At 35.3% G+C, this 21,447-nt stretch overlaps 2 protein-coding genes across 2 annotated transcripts; both read left to right on the forward strand.

Moving 5' to 3' along the window:
• The first annotated feature begins 593 nt into the window (after nucleotides 1-593).
• Nucleotides 594-3,994, forward strand: LOC18609998 (purple acid phosphatase 4-like). The gene is made up of 7 exons (XM_007045398.3): nucleotides 594-877; nucleotides 2,303-2,459; nucleotides 2,647-2,760; nucleotides 2,852-2,979; nucleotides 3,185-3,313; nucleotides 3,395-3,462; nucleotides 3,557-3,994. The coding sequence occupies exons 1-7, from the start codon at nucleotides 707-709 to the stop codon at nucleotides 3,768-3,770; spliced, it is 981 nt and encodes a 326-aa protein (XP_007045460.3). The 5' UTR covers nucleotides 594-706; the 3' UTR covers nucleotides 3,771-3,994.
• Nucleotides 3,995-5,099: 1,105 nt separating this feature from the next.
• Nucleotides 5,100-21,031, forward strand: LOC148764343 (uncharacterized). Its single transcript, XM_088803586.1, has 3 exons — nucleotides 5,100-5,811; nucleotides 8,136-9,276; nucleotides 20,898-21,031. Exons 2-3 carry the CDS (start codon nucleotides 8,208-8,210, stop codon nucleotides 21,029-21,031), a joined length of 1,203 nt encoding a protein of 400 aa, XP_088659712.1. The 5' UTR covers nucleotides 5,100-5,811; nucleotides 8,136-8,207.
• Nucleotides 21,032-21,447: the final 416 nt, after the last annotated feature.

Here is a 21,447-nt window from a genome sequence, read left to right on the forward strand (position 1 = left end):
AAAACCACTTAAATTTAACTCATTTGATAAGAATTCAATTCGATTTAAAATAAAATTCTTGAACACAAGTGTGTATAATTAGTATTATATCTAGTAAAAATTAAAAAAAAAAAACCATTAGACTAGACAACAGTTAAACGTAGACTCCATTTCTGTTCCCTTCTATTCCAAACAACAATGCCATAACTAACCATATATCATCGGACACGAAACCACACATAGTTTTGGACCATAGTTAAGAAACTAGAAGCAGCATTAAAGCAAATTGCACAGCTGATGGAAAAGAGGGCAAAAGGTATAGGAAGAACCAGTTGGCTATAAAATGGATATGGTTATCTATTAGCAAAAATTTCAAAAAAATAAAATAAAGACAATACAGTTTGGCAGGGTCTTTCAGTTCCCATTCGTGGATTATTCCTCCTCATGCGTTTAACGCCGATTCTATTTGTCAATGGAAAAATAATTTATGGAAAGAAATATATTTTCTGTATGAATTTTACTCAACATCCTTCTATAACTGATCACTCCTTAGCTAGTGTTTTTTTTTAACCTCTCTGCCTTGTTTTGAAACCCGACCTTTATAAATAGGCCTTCTCCCTTGCCCCTGTTAGTCACATATCAACTACTCGTTCCCTTTTTAGTTTTTTTCTCTCCACTGTCTCGAGTCCTGTCTCCTACAACAATAGTTCTTTTATGCCAAAAAACTATGCTCTTGACGCTTGCATCGACGCTTCTCCTTGGCCTGTTCGTTGTTTCCTGTGTGGCGGAGCTTCAGCGCTTCGAGCACGCGGCGAAACCTGATGGGTCTCTTAGCTTCTTGGTGGTCGGAGATTGGGGAAGAAGAGGACTCTATAACCAATCTGAAGTTGCTCTTCAGGTCAATATTGTTTCTACCTTGTATTCTTTACTAACTATTTATTTCATTTCTTACGTCAGTTAATGCTTGGTATTCAGTTCCAAATGCGAAAAAGCTGCCTGTGTTAAATGACTCTTCTTTCTTGCTGTTTTTCATTTCAAAGTTTTGTCATCACATCTAAACCAGAATCTTTTTTTTTTTAATTTTTTTCAAACCAAGTGACCTAAGCTCTTTCAGTAACCAGACTAATTGTCAATCCTGCATATGCGTAGCTCTCTAGAGAGAGACAGGTGAATGCAGGATTGAGCATCTACCACACATCAAATCAACAACTCGTCAATAATTGAGAAAATCTATCAAAGCTATCTAATAAAGTTGAATAGCATAAACGTAGATGCCAGAATAGTAAAAAGACTTACCATCAAAACAATCCACCAAGGTGTTAGTATTACTATTAACAAAAATAAAAATCAGGAAAATCATCTAGCAAATGTAACGAAAAGACCTGTAATCTAATATCAGAACATTTTGACTTAATGATCGGTACATTCAAATGTCTTTATTTTAATAATTGAAGTTACATTTTTCCTTTTTCGAATATAAATTGAATCCAACTTCTACCTTCTTTAAACAAAAAAAAAAGGGGAAAAGTTATTATGCACTTATAAATCATCTTTTACCTAATTTTTTGGTTGCTTTTGGAATGGCATGATTCCACGTAAGATACCAAATTCCTTTCCTTTTCGAATAATTTTCTATTGTTCCTTAAGCAACTAGTGTGGGTAGCCACGCTGTGTGGGTTAGGCCCCATCTTTCCTGCATTATTCACTATTCGACAAACTTGCCCCTGTTATAGAAGTCCACGTCACTCAGCTACCAGTCCATGGCTCCAATATTCCATCCAGAAAATTCCAGTTTCACCTTTGGGCCTTCTCAATGGGTTTAAATCTTCACGAACCCAAAATCAAAAGCATAACTAACCTTCTGCTATCTCAAGAAACACATGCGTTTTCAACTAGACAGGTCGTACTACCTTTATTTAATACACTATCTGCCTCTTAAAATAGTCTCCCCTTCTTTTGCACTAAAAACTTCACAAGCCAAAACAAAATTTATTAATGAAAGAAATGTTTCACTGAATCCAAAAGACCCCAACATTATACTAATAGGTTAAGCAATTAGAAAATATTAATAGGGTTTTGGGTACTGCATATAATATTATACTGCGTCATATATAGACTCTATCCAAATATTTTACATTTTATCAAGATATTCAATGGTTTAAATCGTATAAAATTCCGAATCAAAAATCTTCGATTCCAATCTTTTGAAAAGAGCAATGAGATTTATAAAATCATGAAAAATTACTTTTGATTGTTTAATTCAATGCATATTTAAATTTAATTGTTAATTAATTTAGGTAGTATTTACTCTTTATTTTTTCAGATGGGAATAATTGGAGAGAAGTTGGATGTTGATTTTATAATCTCTACGGGAGATAATTTTTACGACAATGGATTGAAGGGTGTAGATGATCCAGCATTTCATGAATCCTTTACTGACATCTATACGGCTCCTAGCTTGCAAAAGCAATGGTACTCTGGTAATATTCAATCCCCTTGGGTCGTCACAGCAGATTTCCTGTTTCCAAACATTACTAATTATTGTCTATTTTATCGAAGAAAAAAAGGAAATTAAATTATAATGGTGCAAGTAATTGTGGAAGCATTTTGCTGACATCTTTGTCTATTTTGATTCTTTTGCTGACAGCTTTACTTTTGGTATTTCAGTGTTGGGTAATCATGATTACAGGGGAAACGTTGAGGCCCAGTTGAGTCCCATTCTTACAAAGATGGATAGCAGATGGCTTTGCTTGAGATCATTTATCCTCAATGCTGGACCTGGTCAGCCAACAAATTAAACTATACTTGCTCATTAAAAGCACATTTTTAGATTAATTTTAACCCCCTTTTTTTTTTTTCTCTCTGTCAACAGAAATGGCAGAATTTTTCTTTGTAGACACTACTCCATTCGTGAGGAGATACTTCATCGACCCTGAAGATCATGTCTATGACTGGAAGGGCGTATTACCCCGAAAAAATTACCTTAAGAATCTTTTGATGGTAAAATTTTGCTGCTTAATTGTTGGTCCTAAACACAAAATTTGAATAGCTTTGGATATATCAGTGCCTGCCTGCATTGTTTTTTTTTTTGTCTGTCTAGTATGTATAGGTTGGCTACAACCATATGCATTTTTTTAATTTGACCCTAAATAACAGAATTTAAGAAAAATAACTTAGCTCGTAAAGTGGGGTATTAATTTGACAGGAATTGGATTCGGCCTTAAGAGAATCCAAAGCAAAATGGAAGATTGTGGTGGGTCACCATACAATCAAAAGTGCTGGACACCATGGCAACACCCATGAGCTTGCCAAGCATCTTCTTCCAATCGTCCAGGTAATTTGAAGAGGTTATCTAGAAAAATGAAAAACAATGAAGTTCTTGACAAAGCCAAAATTTTAACTTGCAAATTTTTAGGCATACGATGTTGACTTTTATATTAACGGGCATGACCATTGCTTGGAGCACATTAGCAGCACTGAGAGGTAAAAATTACTATTTTATCAGCATTTAATCTCTGAATTTTGAAAATGATGACAGACAGTAAAATTGATACTCATGTCCCCCGTGCACATGCAGCCCAATTCAATTCTTAACAAGTGGTGGTGGCTCCAAGGCGTGGAGGGGTGACGTTAATTGGTGGAATCCACAAGAAATGAAGTTCTATCACGATGGACAAGGTTTTATGTCTGTGCAAATGACTCGGACTGAGGTTGATGCCACATTCTATGATGTTTTCGGCAATGTTATGCACAAATGGACCACTTCAAAGCAGCTTTCTTCTGCAATTTAAGGACGTTTAAAGCATCAAAACACCTTGGTCAATTGGTTTCTGCATCATCAAGATCAGCTACTAGAGACAAGAAATTAAGGGAAAACAAAAGCAGAGAGAATCTTGAGTCATCTTGGGAGCTTTGTGTATTTAACTATCGTTCTATTCGAAATCGTTTCCGTATTTGAGACAACAACATTAATTATTGGGTTGACTTACAAGTTTACCCAAATTATTTTCTCTCATCGATCCACGCTCTGCCTTTGATCCAACATGTCCTATAAAATGATTATTTAGTGCATATCACTAATTAATATAGCCAATGGTCAGTGTTCATATTCAAAGAATTAGATTTGAATCTCTTTTTTCAAATAAAAAAACAATTAATTGGAAGATCAATTTTATAATTTTTCTCAATAAGTTGCTTGAAATATAATATAAATGTTTATTATTACTAAAATTTAAGGAATTCTGAGCCTAAAAATCATATTCTAATAAACTTAAAAAAAAATTAAACTACTACATAATAAAAGAGTAACTCTCAAGTTAGTTTTATTAATCTCATCCGATTTGGCTCATAAAAAATACTAAAATTAGCAAAAAAAATTACATAAAATTAACCAAGAAACCGCCGTCAACAACATAATTAATTAAATTAATGCAGTTACGTACAGAAACAACTGTTAACTCCTAACTTAAAGTTTTGAAATTAGAAGAAAGAAGAAATATTGACGTGCGGGACAAGGCATACAATTTTCTTGTAATTTAAAAGCTGAAAGGGGATGGTGCGGGATGAATGGATTTTCCTTCATCATATACAAATAATAGTCTAGTCTATTGGTAAACGAAGACCTAATTCAATAGTCTGCATGGGTCATGCTCTGCACTTAAAAAATTCATGATCAAAAATCTTAATCTAATTTATTATTTGCCTTGATCATTTCCCATTTTCTACTGACCCACTTACCTTTTTTTTTTGTATATTTGACAATTAATCCACGGAAATAGATATGTGGAACTTTCGCAATTTCACTATAGGGAGAAATATTTCGCTCAAAATATAAATTAAGTTATAGTACGATAACGGTTTTTCTTTAATATATATATAATATACTAAAATTTTGATTAAATAATATTTTTATCGGTCCCAATTTAGAAACAAAATGATAAATTAATAATTCGTTAAATTTATAAAATAATACACTTTAAAAAACACTCACATTAATTTCACTTGATATATAAATTAATAATCTATTTATATATCAAAATTATATATATACTTAATTCAATTATGAGGTCTGTAGACACATAAATTAAAAAAATAAATAAATTAAATAAATTAAATAATAAAAAATATAAAAAATATAAAAAATATAAAAAAAAAAAAAAATCGGAATGGCTGGGCGTACGCCCAGCCATCCCGTCGCCTTCCCATCCCCCACCCACTACGCGTGAAGTGGGGGGCTCTGACCACCAACTCCAGGGGGTGGCAGAACCCCCCTCGCCGGGTTGTCCAAAAAATTGGACAACCCGGCTCTTTAAAAACCCTGCAAAAAGAGAGAGAAACAGCAGTTAGCCACAAGAAAAAAAAAAAAAAAAAACAAAAAAGCAAGCAAAATAAAAAGAGAGAAGAAGAAGAGAGAGAGAGGGGAGAGGTCGGCAAAGGAGAAAAGAAAGAAGAAGCCAACGGGGAGAAGAAGGAGAAGGAGAAAGAAAGGAAGAAAGAAGAAGAAGAAAAAAGAGAAGGGGGACCCGCGGGGAGAAAGGAGAGAAAGAGAAGGAGAAAGAAAGAAAGAAAGAAGAAGCCAACGGGAGAAGAAGGAGAAAGAGAAAGAAAGGAAGGAAGAAGAAAAAGAAAAAGAGAAGGGGGACCCGCGAGGAGGGAGAAGAAAAGAAAGAGAAAAAGAAAAAAAGAGAAAGAAAGGAAAGAAAGGAAAAAAAAGGGAAAAAAAGAAAGAAAAGGAAAATAAAAAAGAAAACAATGCAAGTTGACCCAGAAACAAGACAAGAAAAAAAGTGTGGGCTCTTGAATTCACCTGGATTTCGTCGGACTCAAAATTAGGTAAGTTTTATATTTTATATTATTTGAGTTATTATATTATTAGTATTAATTTTATTAACATTCAATATAGTTTTTACAAAAATTATAAATGTATTTATAAAATAATAAATAAGAAAAAATATATTTAAGAAATCAAATAAATAATTAAATAATAATAATAACGATAACAAGAGTAAGTAAATGCGAAAAATAAAATAAAAAAAAAAGAAAGAAATAGTTATATTATAAATATATTTAGATAGTTGTAAATATAACATACATACAAAAATACATGATACGAATATAAATATATATATATATATATATAAAAAAATGAATGAAAAAATAAAATGATTATTGGAAAAATTTCACTTAAGAAAGGCAAAGAGTTGCTTTTTTTTAAGTGAATTTTTTTTGGGTGCAAAGTTCGAGACGGATTTTCACCGAAGCGTCGGGATAAGTCCGAACTCTAAACTCCAATACCCGTTAGGTCAAATAGTCATTGTTAAAAAATAATATATGTAGGAAAATTTTGTTACATTCGAATTAATTTAAATAAATATTACTAAATAAAGTTAATCCAATCGTTTAAAAATTAATTAATTATTTATTAGATAAGCTTTGAAATCAAGTAAAAAATTGACCAACAACAAATATGGATTTAAATAGAAGACCAAAAAATAAAGTATATATATAAATAAAAAATAATAAATAACAAATAATCAAAATTTTTAAATAATCAATAAACGCGTACACGTACATACCATCCTTTTATACTGTCATTGCATGCCACTCTTATTTTGCAAATGGCGCGGGAATCCCGATGATGGGATTTCCCCGAGGAGCTCGTAGAGACGAGTTCTTCCGGGGATATCTCTAGGTGAGGAGAATTTCGAGACTTCACCAAAGCGTTGGGATAGTTTTCGAATAATTTTCCAATAAAAGATTACCGACTCCATCATTTAAAATAAACAAGTCACGACATCATTCTACGCTTGCATCATATGCATACGTAAGACCAAGTGAAAAACTCAGTCTGACAATTCAATAAAAAATTTAATTAATGAAATAGGGATTAAACTAAGAAAATGCTATATTAAGATAACTTAAGATTAAATGGTACCGTTCGTAGAACGGGCGTCACGGAGGTGCTAACCCTTCTCCGTGCGTAACCGCACTCCCAAACCCATCTCTAAAACGTGGACCAGTTCTCGTTCTTTCGACGGACCTAAAATTAATTTAGGACTTCGTCGATTAAGAACCGGGTTAATAGGTGACCAATCACACCTAGATAAAAAAGATTGGTGGCGACTCCCACACCTTGCGATTTTAATTTTCGCCCCGCGTCTGGCGGACGGGTTCCCGGACCCGCACGTCACGACAGATGGCGACTCCACTGGGGATCTTCGAGAGTCAAGCCATTAATTAATCATAAGTTATCTTTAGCCTTGAATAATTTGTGGTTTTCCCTAGCATCAATTTGGCATATTTTTGTTTAATGCATTTATTTATTTTATTATTACTTCACTGTTTTTAATAATTGCGGGAAATTTAGGATAAGGGGAATGTGAAATTATTGGTCCAAGGTCGGTATATTCCTTCTCACACACTACACATCTTGCATTCATGCATAAGCCTTCCACCCGGGCTTTATCCTTAATTAGGAGGGAGTTCAGTAGCTACGCTCTCGTGAGGTGATAACCTCCGCATGGGCTAGTGAAGACTCCCACTCAGATCGAACCTAGTCCGTCTGAAGCCTGTAATGGGTGAGGACCGGGGTGCCTTACTAGTCCGTGTGGACGACAGTGAGGAGCGATTTGGGAACCTTTAGCTCCATTTTCAACCCAAACTCAGCATGTAGAATACCGAGAGTCGCCTTTGCTTAGGTAGAGCTTCACCCGTGAGAATATACCTTTTGACTAGGTACACATGAAGGAATTTTCATAATCCCCTTGTTCTAAATTTTTCTCCGCGAATAATAAAGGTATCAGGTTATTAATTACTTTCATTCATCTTTTGGAATTTTTGTTTATAGTGCTAACTTGAACTTTTTGCATATGCATGTTTGCATCATAATTTTGTATATAGGAAAAGTATGTCATTTGACAACCATTGACAAAGTAGATGCAAAAGATGACTCCTGAATTGCAACAAGAAACAATAGCTTATGCATTGAATTACTTTGTTGAGGGGTGTTATGTGACAGATACTTTTAGTACATGATCATTCATATGTGCATAAATCCTCATTTCATGACAATAAGTATTTTCACCTGTAAATAAAGATAAGGGGTTCATTTTTTTCATTCATACATGCATCTAATTCACGTTTATGATTACAATAAGGTTCCAAAAATAGCTCGACCACCTAAGCCAAGTGACCAACGTGTTCATAATACGCGTCAACGAGCAAGGATCATGGAAGAAGAACAAAGAGAGCGAATGGACAGAATGGAAAGAGCTCAGGAAGAAATAAGAGAACAGTTAGCAAAGATGATGGAATTGATGATGAGTCTCAGTAAAGGAAAAAGAGCGATCGAAGAGCCAGCTCCGTTAGAAAACCCACCAGCACAAGACAGTGAAAACCAAAAGGACGATCCATCCTATCCCCCAGGGTTCACTCCACCACATGCCCAAACCTCTCAAAGGGTCCACCCTCAAGTGATGCCATCCATCTATTACAATGCACCACCCCCGCTAGGCCATCAACCGACTCAGGGGCAATTTGGGCCATACCTTGGGATAAATCCTGCTGAACCAATACACGTCCCAGATTTAGATGACCCAAAAGAACAAGAGAAACTGAGAAAAGACTCGTCGCAAACAGGAGAAAATGAAAAAGACCAGAAGAAGTACGACTTATTGGAAGAGCGTCTTCGTGCTATCGAAGGAGTTGATAGGTTTGGTACCATGGACGCAACCGAGCTATGCTTAGTGCCGGATGTATTGATCCCTGCCAAGTTCAAGGTTCCGGAATTTGAAAAATATGACGGAACAAAATGTCCCATGGCACATATCACCATGTACTGTCGGAAGATGGCTGCACAGTCTCACGATGATAAGTTACTGATCCATTTTTTTCAAGACAGTTTGACTGGGTCAGCTGCTCGGTGGTACGTACAGCTAGATCGAAACCGTATTAAGACTTGGAAAGACTTAGCAAGAGCCTTCATAGCCCAATACAAGCATGTGGCTGAATTAGCCCCTGATCGTTTGTCATTACAAACTATGGAGAAGAAGCAAAGCGAGAACTTCAAGGAATATGCCCAAAGGTGGAGAGATACAGCAGCGCAAGTTCAGCCACCTCTCACTGATAAGGAGATGACTGTCTTGTTCATAAATACCCTCCGAGCTCCATTCTATGAGCGCTTGATCGGCAATGCCACAAAAAACTTTGCAGATCTGGTCTTATCGGGAGAAATAATAGAAGGAGCTATCAAAAGCGGAAAAATTGAAGGGCATGAAGTTGCCAGCTCAAAGAAATGGAGTACGCCCAAAAAGAAAGAAGGGGATGTGCAAGCAGTTGCTCACGACAGCCAACAAGCTCACAACTTTAACCCATATTACCCGTACCCTCCATACCAACCCTTCTATCCGCACATAGGCAACATCACACAAAACCCATATGTGTACCAACCCGTCCCGCAACCAACATTTCAAACCAATGTTCTTCCACAAACTCCACCACCAAGACCGGTAGCTTCAACCAATAATCCTAGCCATGGTCAAAGAGGACCTAAAACTACCCCAGAAAGACCAAAGTTTGATCCTATTCCAGTCCCTTACACTACATTGCTGCCACAACTCATAGAAAATCGACTCCTTGCTCGAACCCCTTTAGAACCACTCCGACCACCTTTCCCGAAATGGTATGACCCGAATGCACATTGTGATTACCATTTTGGAATTCAAGGGCACTCCACCGAGAATTGTACTGCTTTAAAACATAAGGTCCAAGCGCTCATTAAAGCAGGACTTCTAAATTTTGCCAAAAAAGACAATTCAAATGTTGATGGGAATCCATTGCCTAACCATGGAGGTCCGACAGTGAATGCAATACATGAAAGGATGATTCGAAGGGTGAAAAAGAATGTCAACGAGATTCGAACACCGATGGATAGAGTGTTTGAGGCGTTGTCCAAAATAAAAGCCATCACTCCAGAACCGATAGAGATAAAAGAAGTAGGACATGATCTCACCCTTTCTTGCAAATTCCATATGGGGGTTGTTGGACATTCCATTCAAAATTGTGATGGCTTTCGTCTTAAGTTGCAAGAGTTGATGGATTTGTCAGAAATCGAGTTTTATGAAGAAAGTGAGGAAGAAGAATTTTGGAAAAAAACAATTCCCTTTTTGTATGAAACCTTTCGATTCGTGGGGTGCAAGGCATCGGACGAGGTCAATCAGGTTCCACGGGTGTTTGATGAGCTATCAATTCATATGATCAAAGATGAAGAACCTGATGGGAAGATCCCTGTGGTGTATCCAGTACTGCCAGGAGAGGAGCTAAGCAATTGGACAGCCACGGAACTGCCCATCATCTTTAAGTCTTCGAAAATGTAATGAACAATTTTATCTAAATGCCTATGCCCAATGGTGTTAAGATTAATTTCCTGTTTAAGTAGGGCTTTCTGTTACCTTCATCATTTGAATAAATGACAATGCATAATGTGTTTCATAACTCATCAATCTTTTTGCATATTTCCATTCATCTATTCTTTTAGCCAATAAATACTTGCCCATACACCCGTCCAACTTTACCTGTTTGCAGGTCTTTAAATAATGAACACGAAGACAATCTAGACAACGATTTGAATATCGATTTTGAGATAATCCCGAACATTGATGAATTGAAAAATGAAGAGGAGGTGGATGACTACAGCTTACCCCCTGATTTGTCGAGAATGTTGGAACAGGAAGAAAAGGAGATTTTACCTCATCAGGAACTCACGGAAATGATTGACCTCGGAAGTGGGGAAGAGAAGAAAGAGGTTAAGATTGGCACCTCGCTGTCATCCGATGAACGGCAAAAGCTGGAAGAATTGCTCCGTGAATATGTGGACGTGTTTGCTTGGTCATATCAGGACATGCCAGGTCTTAATACTGACATGGTTGTTCACAAGTTACCTTTGGAACCAGATTGCAAGCCTATTAAACAGAAGTTGAGAAGGATGAAGCCAGAGATGTTGCTGAAGATTAAAGAGGAAGTAAAAAGGCAATTCGATGCTGGATTTTTGGAGGTGGCTAAGTACCCTGAATGGGTAGCTAATATAGTTCCAGTTCCTAAGAAGGATGGAAAAGTTCGAATGTGCGTCGACTATAGGGATTTGAACAGAGCGAGTCCGAAGGATAGCTTCCCTTTGCCACATATTGATACTCTTGTGGACAACACGGCAAAACATGCTTTGTTCTCATTCATGGATGGCTTTTCTGGTTACAATCAGATTAAGATGGCACCCGAAGATATGGAAAAAACAACGTTCGTGACCATGTGGGGAACGTTTTGTTACAAAGTAATGCCATTTGGATTGAAGAATGCAGGCGCCACTTACCAAAGGGCAATGGTAGCTTTGTTCCACGATATGATGCATAAAGAGATAGAGGTATACGTGGATGACATGATTGCAAAATCTCATACAGAAATGGATCATACTGTCAATCTCAAGAAACTGTTCGAGAGATTGCGGAAGTTCCAGCTCAAGTTGAATCCTGCAAAATGCACTTTCGGTGTAACCTCTGGGAAATTGTTGGGGTTCATAGTCAGTGAAAAAGGAATCGAAGTGGACCCGGATAAAATACGAGCTATTCAAGAGCTACCACCTCCCAAAACGCAAAAAGAAGTGAGAGGATTTTTAGGGAGGCTGAATTACATTGCTCGATTTATATCCCAGCTCACCTGCAAATGTGATCCAATCTTCAAGCTGCTTCGGAAACGAGACCCAGGAGAGTGGAATGAAGAATGTCAAATAGCCTTTGATAAAATCAAAGAATATCTCACAAATCCACCGGTGTTGATGCCACCGATGGTCGAAAAACCTCTCATTTTGTATTTGACTGTGAACAAGAATTCTATGGGATGTGTGTTGGCACAACATGATGAAACTGGGAAGAAAGAACGAGCCGTATATTACTTGAGCAAGAAATTCATGGAGTATGAGTCCAAATATTCTGCGCTCGAAAAGATGTGTTGTGCACTAGCATGGACCGCTCAAAGGCTCCGGCAGTATATGTTGTATCACACAACATGGTTGGTGGCGAAATTAGATCCCATCAAGTATATTTTTGAAAAACCCTGCCTGTCCGGAAGAATAGCTCGATGGCAAGTGCTATTGTCTGAGTATGACATTGTGTATGTGTCCCAAAAATCAATCAAAGGGAGCGCCATCGCCGATTTCCTTGCAGATCGAGCTAATGAAGATTATGAATCTGTAAGTTTCGATTTCCCAGATGAAGATTTGATGGCCGTCTTGCATATAGAAGAGGTTGGTCCCAATGAACTTAATCCATGGAAGGTGTATTTTGATGGGGCATCCAATGCTTTGGGGCACGGAATTGGGGCAGTGTTGATTTCTCCAAATGGAAAGTACTATCCGGCCACGGCAAGATTGAATTTCAATTGTACTAACAATATGGCGGAGTATGAGGCGTTGGTACTGGGATTACAAGCAGCAATTGATATGAAGGCTGATGCGATAGATGTTTACGGAGATTCGGCTTTAGTGATATGTCAAATGAAAGGTGAATGGGAAACTAGAGATCCTAAACTAGTTCCATATAAAAAGCTAGTTACAGAATTAAGCAAACAGTTCAAAGAAATCAGCTTCAACCATTTGCCTCGAGAAGAGAATCAGATTGCTGATGCTTTAGCCACCCTCGCAGCGATGTTCAAAATAAAAGAGGCGGCCGATGTACGCCCTTTTGATTTAGAAGTCCGTGAAGTCTCCGCACACTGCTTGAATGTTGAAGAAGAGGTTGATGGTAAGCCGTGGTATCATGATATCATGCAATACATCAAGCACCAGACATACCCTGAGAATGTCACGGATAATGACAAGCGAACTCTTAGAAGGTTAGCAATGGGTTTCTTCCTTAGCGGAGAAGTGCTCTACAAAAGGAGTCGAGACCAAGTACTCTTGAGATGTGTGGATGTTGCGGAAGCCAATAAAATAATGAAAGAAGTCCATGAAGGAACTTGTGGAGCTCATGCTAATGGGCATATGTTGGCTAGACAAATTATGAGAGCTGGTTATTATTGGTTGACATTGGAATCAGACTGCATAAACTTTGCTCGAAAATGCCACAAGTGTCAAGTATACGCTGATAGGATCCATGCTCCACCAGCCCCATTGCATGTTTTCACAGCACCTTGGCCATTTTCAATGTGGGGAATGGATGTGATTGGACTTATTACGCCAAAAGCCTCTAATGGACATCGATTCATATTGGTGGCCATCGATTATTTCACGAAATGGGTAGAAGCAGCTTCCTATGCCAATGTGACACAAAAGGTGGTGTGTAGGTTCATCCAAAAGGAGATCATATGTCGGTATGGACTTCCAGAAAGGATCATTACGGATAACGCAAGCAATTTGAATGGTGCGATGGTGAAGGATGTTTGCGCTAAATTCAAGATCAAGCATCATAACTCGACAACTTACCGTCCGAAGATGAACGGAGCGGTAGAGGCAGCCAACAAAAACATCAAGAAGATTGTCGAAAAGATGACTGAAGTTTATAAAGATTGGCATGAGAAACTTTCGTTTGCCCTACATGCATATCGAACTTCTGTGCGTACCTCCACCGGGGCAACTCCGTACTCATTAGTATACGGTGCCGAAGCAGTCCTACCTGTTGAAGTAGAAATCCCATCATTGAGGGTGTTGATGGAAACGGAATTGGAAGATGCTGAGTGGGCCCGCTCCCGCTACGAACAGTTGAATCTGATTGAGGAGAAAAGGCTGACGGCTCTTTGTCATGGTCAAATGTACCAACGAAGGATGATGCGAGCATACGAGAAAAAAGTTCATCCCAGGCAGTTTCGAGAAGGAGAGTTGGTTCTCAAGAGAATACTCCCTAATCAAACTGATTTTCGGGGAAAATGGATGCCGAATTGGGAAGGGCCATACGTGGTAAAGAAAGCTTTTTCAGGAGGAGCTTTGATTTTGGCTAACATGGATGGGGGAGATTTGCCTAATCCAATAAATGCGGATGCGGTGAAGAAGTACTATGCCTAAAAAAAAAAAAAAAAAAAAAAAAAAAAAAACGGAGCGGGGTTCGTGCTGAAAACCCGAAAAGGGCGGCTCGTACCTAAAGGAGGGGGTTCGTGTTGAAAACCCGAAAAGAGCAGCTCGTACCTAAGGGAGGAGGCTCATGCCGAAAACCCGAAAAAGGGCGGCTTGAAGCCAAAAAAAAAACAGGAAGATAGAATGGAATTTGGGGATGTCAGCCTAAAGATTGAGGTAGAAATACACCATGGACGGAGCTCCACAATTTCACAAAGTAGGGGAAGTTAAGGAATCTGCAACCTACAGATTTGCTCAAAGCATCAATCAAGGACAATTCTTGAAGTCGAATATCAGATTGTTTTCTCTTGGTGGTCTGGGTGTTCATTATTGAAAAGATCTAATGTCTGCCCTGTAAATTCTGTTTACCTTGAACTATTTGATTCCTCATATATGAAGTTTTTCTTCGCCTCTTTATTTCAACTCTTTCGTTATTTACCATCCCATGATTCACATAATGATTGTCATGGAAAGGAATGATGATTGGTAAAAGAAATAAACTAATTAAGCAAGAAGTTACACTCATTGTTCAGTAAAAGACTTAATGATGAAAAAAAAAAAAAAAAAGAGGAGTGACAGAGCCCTGAACCAAAGGCAAAGCCAGATGTCAAGAGAGAGGGTAATTAAGGGAAAATTTGGAGTTACCTGAATTCTACAAGAGGAAAGAAAACAGGCAAAGAAGATCGAAAGTTGCAGTGAAAAATCGGATGAAACAAGAGGAAGGTCTTGGAACCTTAATGAATCGTAAACATGAAAAGCATTCAATCATGTCAATCATGCATACATGCATACATGCCTAGCCATGCACTCGACAAGAATCAAAATTAGTTCATGTCCCAAGCATCGAAGGTAGAAAGTCACTCGACCTAAAGGGTTGAGATTGTAAAACTTCAATGGAAGGATTTGAGTCTTTTCATTTCATGTTATTTCAATTAAGTTAGCATTAAAGAAATTCTTTAAATCAAACCTGTTGTGAGATAGGTCGAGCCTAGATTAAGTCTAGGAATTTCAATTTTTTTTTAAAATCAAACCTGTTGTGAGATAGGTCGAGCCTAGATTAAGTCTAGGAATTTCAATTTTTAAATCGAACCTGTTGTGAGATAGGTCGAGTCTAGATTAAGTCTAGGAATTTTAATTTTGTTTAAATCGAACCTGTTGTGAGATAGGTCGAGCCTAGATTAAGTCTAGGAATTTTAACTTGGTTTAAATCGAACCTGTTGTGAGATAGGTCGAGCCTAGATTAAGCCTAAGAATTTTTAATTTTGTTTAAATCGAACCTGCTGTGAGATGGGTCGAGCCTAGTTTAAGCCTAGGAATTTTAATTTTGTTTAAATCGAACCTGTTGTGAGATAGGTCGAGCCTAGATTAAGTCTAGGAATTTTAATTTTTTAGATCGAACCTGTTGTGAGATAGGTCGAGCCTAGATTAAGTCTAGGAATTTTAATTTTGTTCAAATCGAACCTGTTGTGAGAGAGGTCGAGCCAAGATTAAGTCTAAGAATTTTAATTGAATTTGTCCTAACATGGGTCAAGCCCAGATCAAGTCTAAAAATTTCGTTTTTGTTTAAAATCGAACTTATTTTGAGATAAGTCGATTCTAGATCGATTTGATTAAACCAACTGGCTTCGAGATAAGCCAAATGTGGTGTCTACGTCTTTGCACTATCCTTGATTCTCAAGAATGTGCAAAGAGGGGCAACTGTAGACACATAAATTAAAAAAATAAATAAATTAAATAAATTAAATAATAAAAAATATAAAAAATATAAAAAATATAAAAAAAAAAAAAAATCGGAATGGCTGGGCGTACGCCCAGCCATCCCGTCGCCTTCCCATCCCCCACCCACTACGCGTGAAGTGGGGGGCTCTGACCACCAACTCCAGGGGGTGGCAGAACCCCCCTCGCCGGGTTGTCCAAAAAATTGGACAACCCGGCTCTTTAAAAACCCTGCAAAAAGAGAGAGAAACAGCAGTTAGCCACAAGAAAAAAAAAAAAAAAAAACAAAAAAAGCAAGCAAAATAAAAAGAGAGAAGAAGAAGAGAGAGAGAGGGGAGAGGTCGGCAAAGGAGAAAAGAAAGAAGAAGCCAACGGGGAGAAGAAGGAGAAGGAGAAAGAAAGGAAGAAAGAAGAAGAAGAAAAAAGAGAAGGGGGACCCGCGGGGAGAAAGGAGAGAAAGAGAAGGAGAAAGAAAGAAAGAAAGAAGAAGCCAACGGGAGAAGAAGGAGAAAGAGAAAGAAAGGAAGGAAGAAGAAAAAGAAAAAGAGAAGGGGGACCCGCGAGGAGGGAGAAGAAAAGAAAGAGAAAAAGAAAAAAAGAGAAAGAAAGGAAAGAAAGGAAAAAAAAGGGAAAAAAAGAAAGAAAAGGAAAATAAAAAAGAAAACAATGCAAGTTGACCCAGAAACAAGACAAGAAAAAAAGTGTGGGCTCTTGAATTCACCTGGATTTCGTCGGACTCAAAATTAGGTAAGTTTTATATTTTATATTATTTGAGTTATTATATTATTAGTATTAATTTTATTAACATTCAATATAGTTTTTACAAAAATTATAAATGTATTTATAAAATAATAAATAAGAAAAAATATATTTAAGAAATCAAATAAATAATTAAATAATAATAATAACGATAACAAGAGTAAGTAAATGCGAAAAATAAAATAAAAAAAAAAGAAAGAAATAGTTATATTATAAATATATTTAGATAGTTGTAAATATAACATACATACAAAAATACATGATACGAATATAAATATATATATATATATATATAAAAAAATGAATGAAAAAATAAAATGATTATTGGAAAAATTTCACTTAAGAAAGGCAAAGAGTTGCTTTTTTTTAAGTGAATTTTTTTTGGGTGCAAAGTTCGAGACGGATTTTCACCGAAGCGTCGGGATAAGTCCGAACTCTAAACTCCAATACCCGTTAGGTCAAATAGTCATTGTTAAAAAATAATATATGTAGGAAAATTTTGTTACATTCGAATTAATTTAAATAAATATTACTAAATAAAGTTAATCCAATCGTTTAAAAATTAATTAATTATTTATTAGATAAGCTTTGAAATCAAGTAAAAAATTGACCAACAACAAATATGGATTTAAATAGAAGACCAAAAAATAAAGTATATATATAAATAAAAAATAATAAATAACAAATAATCAAAATTTTTAAATAATCAATAAACGCGTACACGTACATACCATCCTTTTATACTGTCATTGCATGCCACTCTTATTTTGCAAATGGCGCGGGAATCCCGATGATGGGATTTCCCCGAGGAGCTCGTAGAGACGAGTTCTTCCGGGGATATCTCTAGGTGAGGAGAATTTCGAGACTTCACCAAAGCGTTGGGATAGTTTTCGAATAATTTTCCAATAAAAGATTACCGACTCCATCATTTAAAATAAACAAGTCACGACATCATTCTACGCTTGCATCATATGCATACGTAAGACCAAGTGAAAAACTCAGTCTGACAATTCAATAAAAAATTTAATTAATGAAATAGGGATTAAACTAAGAAAATGCTATATTAAGATAACTTAAGATTAAATGGTACCGTTCGTAGAACGGGCGTCACGGAGGTGCTAACCCTTCTCCGTGCGTAACCGCACTCCCGAACCCATCTCTAAAACGTGGACCAGTTCTCGTTCTTTCGACGGACCTAAAATTAATTTAGGACTTCGTCGATTAAGAACCGGGTTAATAGGTGACCAATCACACCTAGATAAAAAAGATTGGTGGCGACTCCCACACCTTGCGATTTTAATTTTCGCCCCGCGTCTGGCGGACGGGTTCCCGGACCCGCACGTCACGACAAGGTCTTTGTAAAATATAACTTCAATGTTATTTGTTTTTTCTTGAAATTGATGTCTTCTTCGACTTCATCTCTAATTTTTCTTAGTGCATTAAGAAGATGTAGTGTAGTGTTCTTGTATTGTAAGAGAAAATTGATATTGCCTAATAAATGCTTTGATGATTTCTGGATCGTATTTGATATTTTATTGCTTAGCTCACTTGCAAGTTAAACGTTTCTAGCAACCACTGTTACAATTACTTTTGAGTGCAATTTGGATTTTCTATGTTGTATTCACATAATGCTTTACGCATTTCATTCGTCATTGTTGATTTCTTTACACTTTTAAGATAAGAAACCATTGTGTTTAGTTTTATCATTTATGATATTATATATATACTTTTTTGTAAATGTTTTTACTTGACTTAATGTTCATGAGTATATTAATTAAGTATACATCCAGGGGCAGAGGGTAAGCCACGACCCCCCCAAAATTTTTAAAAATATTTATTTTTTATATATATTTTATCAATGGCCCTCTCAAAATTTTTGAAAATTTTTATTTATTATATATTATTAATAGCCGACTCAAAATAATTTTTTTATTTAATAATTAATATAAATAAAATAAATCAAACAACCTCACAAACTTACTTAATTTTATCCTAATTTAAGTTTCTCTACACCTCTTTCTCTTTTTCTTTTTCTCTTCTCTTTTGTGTCTTTTTATTTTTATTTCTCTTTTCTTGTAACTCACCATTAAAACACATTTTATTCTTCAAAAGTGATTTATGAGTTTGTGAGTTTGGATAAGGAAAGACAGAGATCACACACCATCATTGTATAAAATTAAAAGGAGATAAAGTTTTCTTTTACCTTATTCTTTCTATTTATATTATTTAACTATTATATGAAATCCTGTATTTCGTATTTAATTATTTATATTTTATTCATTATAATTTTATGTTTTATTTTTTAAGTTTAAATATAAATAAATAAGAATATTGAATGTTGACTATATTGTTTTTTTTTTCAGGTTTGATTAAAATATGAGTAAGTTGAAAATAATTATAAATAATTCAATATTGATAATATATGCAAGTTAGCAAAGAGTTTTTATTCTCAGGATTTCACAGAACAAGAAAGGCTTATTTTGAGGTTATAATTGAGGCATTACGAGCTTGATATACCTCTTCATCAAAGTTTTGAAGCTATTAAGACACTTTCTGAATTGTGTCAAAGATTAGCAAAAACAGAAAAATCAAAGAATTACAACTTGATTGATAGATTAATTCACCTTATTTTGACTTTTTCTGTTTCTACAGCAACTACAGAGAAAGCCTTTTTAGCAATGAAAATTGTGAAAACAAGATTCCGAACAAAATGGATTATGAGTTTCTTACAGATAATTTAATTATTTATATTAAGAAAGATATTGCTAGTTTTTTCAGTACAGAGTCAATAATTGATGCATTTGAATTTAGAAACATTGTCGAGCACAACTTTCTTAAATAACTATTATAAGTTTTTTTTTTTTAGTTTTTTTATTTACATGTTATATAAAATTATTGTCTATTATGAATCTTTTGATCATTGGTTAAATTCAACATATTAGTTTTAAAAATTTTTTGTTTTTATTTTATTTTTATCTTTGGCCCCCCCAACAAAAATTGGCTAGCTTTGCCCCTGTATGCATCGAATGTAATTTTAGTTTGTTGTAAAATAGATAGATTCATGACTTTTGTTTAGTAAGACTAATTATATTCATGAATTTGTTTTGGTTAAACAAGTACATAGAATAATGATAATTTGTAATTGGTTTGTATAATCACAATACTCAATACATGTATTAAGTTCAATGTTTTGAAAAAAAATAAAAAATACCTTAATAAATTATTTTTTATTAATTAATGTATAAATTAATAAATTATTAATTTATCGATTAAATAATATCTCAATTAATTAATAAATTTTCATAATCTTAAAGGCATTAATTTATATAGGTTGTACTATATATACATATATATGTGATATTAGATTATTCAATAAAAGATTAATTTTATCATTTTATAATAAGTGTCTCAAGTTTTAACTTTTAATATGTTTATAGATGACGGTAAATTTTTAAATTTGAGAGCTTTACTGCTTATGCTGAATGCAATTAATTAAGATTTCATTTTGTTAATAATTTAATTTTATAATTGTTTTTAACTCTTTGTCTTTTGCATATTCAGTTTTTAAATTTTTGTTATTTACTTTCTATTTATTTAATCGAAAAACAAAAAATCAAATGCCAAATACATAAAGTAAATGAAACCTCAACAGAAAGTTATGCTACTGGAGGGATAACAACCAAGCCCACATACCTTGCAGGGGTTTTTTTTAAAAAAAAAAAAAGAAAATAAAGAAAATAAAGTCAAAATCCATAAAATTACTTCATCACTCAACTTCAACATTGAGTTCTTGGTATAGGATAAGTAAAAAAGTAAAAACAACACAGCCAACAGTGCACTCAGTCCTTACAATGCCTTCAAAGTACTACCTATTGCTCTGGCTAGGGAAAGAAACATAGCAGCTCAAGGCTTTCCACCACCGCCACCAAGCTTGGGACACTTTAGAATGTTACCCTTGTCTTGTGTCTTCCTGTTGCTTTGCTGCTACTTCTGCTTTCTTAGTCTTCTTTTCATCCTTGGTTTTCTTGATCCTTTCCTTGCTTTCTCCGAGAGCAGATTCCCTGGGTGAGTTATTTAATTTCTTGACGATCGACGTGCTTATCATCACCTAGCATGATTTCTAGTAATCACAAAGAATGCAGAACAGGGTTATAATTCGTGAATTAATAGTCAGCAAAACACTATTTAATTACTTGTAATTGATGTAATCAATTTGTTAAAAAAAAATAAAACTATTTATATGAAACTTATTTTCACAGTGGGGTACATAAGCTCCATTTTTCTCATCTCATTCAATTATTTCTTGAATCGTATTTTGTGCTTGAATAATTGCTGCTCCTGCACTTTCCAGTTGACAACTACGTACAACTACTCTTCAAACGAGAGTATAATTCCAAGGCATATTCGGATTTCGGACACACAAGGCATATTCTCCACAATCACCACAAAGAAACTCCACCATGGCTTACATCAGAGTACTATTAATAATTATCCAAGCATTAATTCCTCCCCCAACCCAAGACAAAAGTTGAATGACACACGCACACACATATTAAATTCAAGTGATAAAAGAAGTGAACCTATCTTATCTTACAAAGCTTAAGTTAATGAGGCATGCATGCTATAAAAAAAGAGTCTAAAATCAGATCCCCTTTTCAACAAGAAAATCAAGAGCTATTCGTGTTCTGCCACAATCGTCACCTAAACGTCGATATAGAAAAATAATATAAAAATAGAAGGGCTTCACTTGGCCTACCCTTAATTATATATAATTATATAAATCTAAATCATTCATGAATGCAAAATCCACATAATATATAAAATATAATTAAATCACTTATTAAGATTGAATAATTACGAAATTTTAATAAAAAAAAAACTCTATTAAACTTATATGAACA

The sequence above is a fragment of the Theobroma cacao genome, chromosome 2, assembly GCF_053813885.1.
Source record: "Theobroma cacao isolate CCN51 chromosome 2, ASM5381388v1, whole genome shotgun sequence".
Lineage (NCBI taxonomy): Eukaryota > Viridiplantae > Streptophyta > Magnoliopsida > Malvales > Malvaceae > Theobroma > Theobroma cacao.